At 30.3% G+C, this 2,500-nt stretch overlaps 1 protein-coding gene across 29 annotated transcripts in view; it reads right to left on the bottom strand.

The window, feature by feature from the left end:
• LOC113803430 (proton channel OtopLc) overlaps positions 1–2,500 on the bottom strand; it is a 98,553-nt gene that overhangs the window by 21,579 nt on the left and 74,474 nt on the right. For 15 of the 29 annotated variants that reach the window (XM_070122866.1, XM_070122867.1, XM_070122870.1 and 12 more), the window contains one exon: positions 1,333–1,404. The exons of 12 other annotated variants lie outside the window; for them this stretch is intronic. In XM_070122866.1, the coding sequence (XP_069978967.1) occupies positions 1,333–1,404 (72 nt within the window). The remainder of the gene's footprint in view (positions 1–1,332; positions 1,405–2,500) is intronic. 2 more of the 29 variants (XM_070122869.1, XM_070122880.1) reach the window with 1 other exon arrangement.

Here is a 2,500-nt window from a genome sequence, read left to right as displayed (position 1 = left end):
TAAAGTGCCAATATGCTAATAAAGTATACATTCATCATAGGTGTCAAATCTGTCAACAACTAGCACACTTATCAATCTCAAAATAGAAACAGTAAGGACATTTCATAAAGGTATGTGAATTCCATGAATAATTCTCTCATAATCTGCATGATATCTTTGGCTTGCCGCATGCATAAGGAAAATAAATTACAAACACAATAATGTATGGTGTAAAAGCAAATTTGATATCTCACATCAAATCACAAAGGAACATAAGAATAATCAAGAAAGGAAAATAAACTGACAGTAAAAAAAGAAGGCGTTATTGTTTCAATAATTACTAGATTAGTGGAAATGTGTTGAAAGTTTATGTGATGCATGCAGACTGGTAATGTAAAAGCAGTGTAACAAATTAACTAATGAGTTATAAGTCAATATTATATGCATGCATATACTGATTTTATAATTGGAGAAAATATCAGATGCTATCCCAAATTTAAATTTTCTTAAGCACACAATAATATGAAAACATATAACCTTGAAAAATCTTACTAATAATGTCTTTCATGCTTTTGTATGTTGCCTATCTACATTCATGGATAAATATCTAATCCATACATATAAACATCTTAGACATAAAAAAAATCTGTAAATGCAAATGGAAGATGAAAAAAGACTAGGAAGAAAATAATATAGATCTTTGCACTACATGCTCTCTCTCCATGTCAAAAACATTTACAATTTTTTATGCACAAAATATTTTGGATAATTCCTTTCTCTGTGGAAGATGTGAGACAGCCAGCAGCATGATTGTCATGGGTAACTTTTAAAGCCTTGGTATTTACAAAGTTCTCAATATATGTACATTCCTTTGTCAACATGCCCAATTTGCTGTAAGCATAAAGCACCTTTGTACATGTTCCAGTATTCATAAAGACAATTGAGAACTAAAATACTGTAATGTCAATAATATTGTATTTGTGGTGTAATCTTACAGACCTAATTTCCATATTAAATGTCAAAACACTTAGTCTTTAAACTTTCCCTAAATTACATTCTGACATTTGAAGTACAATATGACCATAACTGCAATTCCTAACATGAGTATAACTAAACAGTTGTAAAAACTTTAATAGCTCAAAAATGAATTTTATATATGACTAAAATTTGTTAGCATATAATAATTTATATAAAACCTGTGTTTATTCTACTGTTATTCTTATTTTTTATCTTTCTTTTTATCCCCTCCTAAATCTGGTTAGATAATGTTAAAATACCTTACTGTGATCCCATGTTAATATTTGTAATTGTGGTAGTTCTCAATCATCTTTGAAATGTTATTATTCTTTCTACCTGTACCCTCTTGCTGCGAAGAGTTCCGATGAGGGAAGACCATGTGTAAGTCAGGCATAGCCATGTAGTTTCCTGGAATTGTATAATGGCAACAAGGCTTTGGTTGGTTCATGTTCTTCAACTGTCAGTCAAAGCAAAAACATGTCAAAATCTGCACTAGCAAACCCCGTCTTGCGGTTAACACAAGCTTTATTTACATAAAATTTGTCAAGGAGTACATAAAAAAATATATAATAATAATAAATAAATAAATATATGAATAAATAAAATAAAATAAATCGTGGAATAGGAGTGTAACTCAAAGCATCATGGAACTGATCTCCAAAGCAATAAATGAGGCAATTTATAGCCAATTCAACCATGGAGTGCAAGGCAACAGCTCAGGTTGCTCAGCTCCTGAATGCAAGCTATAGCTTTTTCACCAGATGATGCCCTGAAGATTTATCGTAAAGTTTTTAATAATGAAAAACAAGAAAGGATGTTGATTTTTTGTGATTTACTTTACACCACTGTGTAGGATCAAAAAGGGTAATTGCACACTCCATTGGTTATCCCATTCACAGCTCCTGGAATCAAGAGTATCGGTAAAATATTCTCTTAAAAACTACAACCAATAGATTATGGTATCCAATTCTACATCTAAAAGTACTGAGAATGATGGAAGAGAAAGCTGTTCAGAATTTTTCAGGCACCATACAGCAAGAGAGAAAAAATACATATCTCTGGTTAAGTGACTTATGACAAATGGGAAATTCTATGAGTCTTTCATTGTTGTTCAATTCTTGGATATTTTTGGAAGAACTTGAAATATACAATTTATTTTTAGAATATGTCTAAAAACATGAGTTTGCAAATATTTCCCTATCAAAATCATAAACATAAAAATTATCATAAATAAAGAATAATTGTGTTCTTGCTGTAGGGTAGTACATACAGGATTTGAATATCCTTGAGCTGGTAATTTCTGTATCTTTAGCATATACAGTGAATTAAGGAAGGAAGAAGCCTTGACATAAGAAGCAAAAGAAAAGACTAAAAATAAAAAGCACACTTATTTGTAAAAATGTTAGGTATATATAATTAATAAGTAAAAAAAATGATTACCTTAATATACAAAACTATAATTCAGCAAAGTAGAAAACCACATTCTCCCAACCCAAAGTCTTCT

This window comes from Penaeus vannamei, chromosome 6 (assembly GCF_042767895.1).
Source record: "Penaeus vannamei isolate JL-2024 chromosome 6, ASM4276789v1, whole genome shotgun sequence".
NCBI classification, from domain to species: Eukaryota; Metazoa; Arthropoda; class Malacostraca; order Decapoda; family Penaeidae; genus Penaeus; species Penaeus vannamei.
This window is presented reverse-complemented; position numbering and strand designations above follow the sequence as displayed.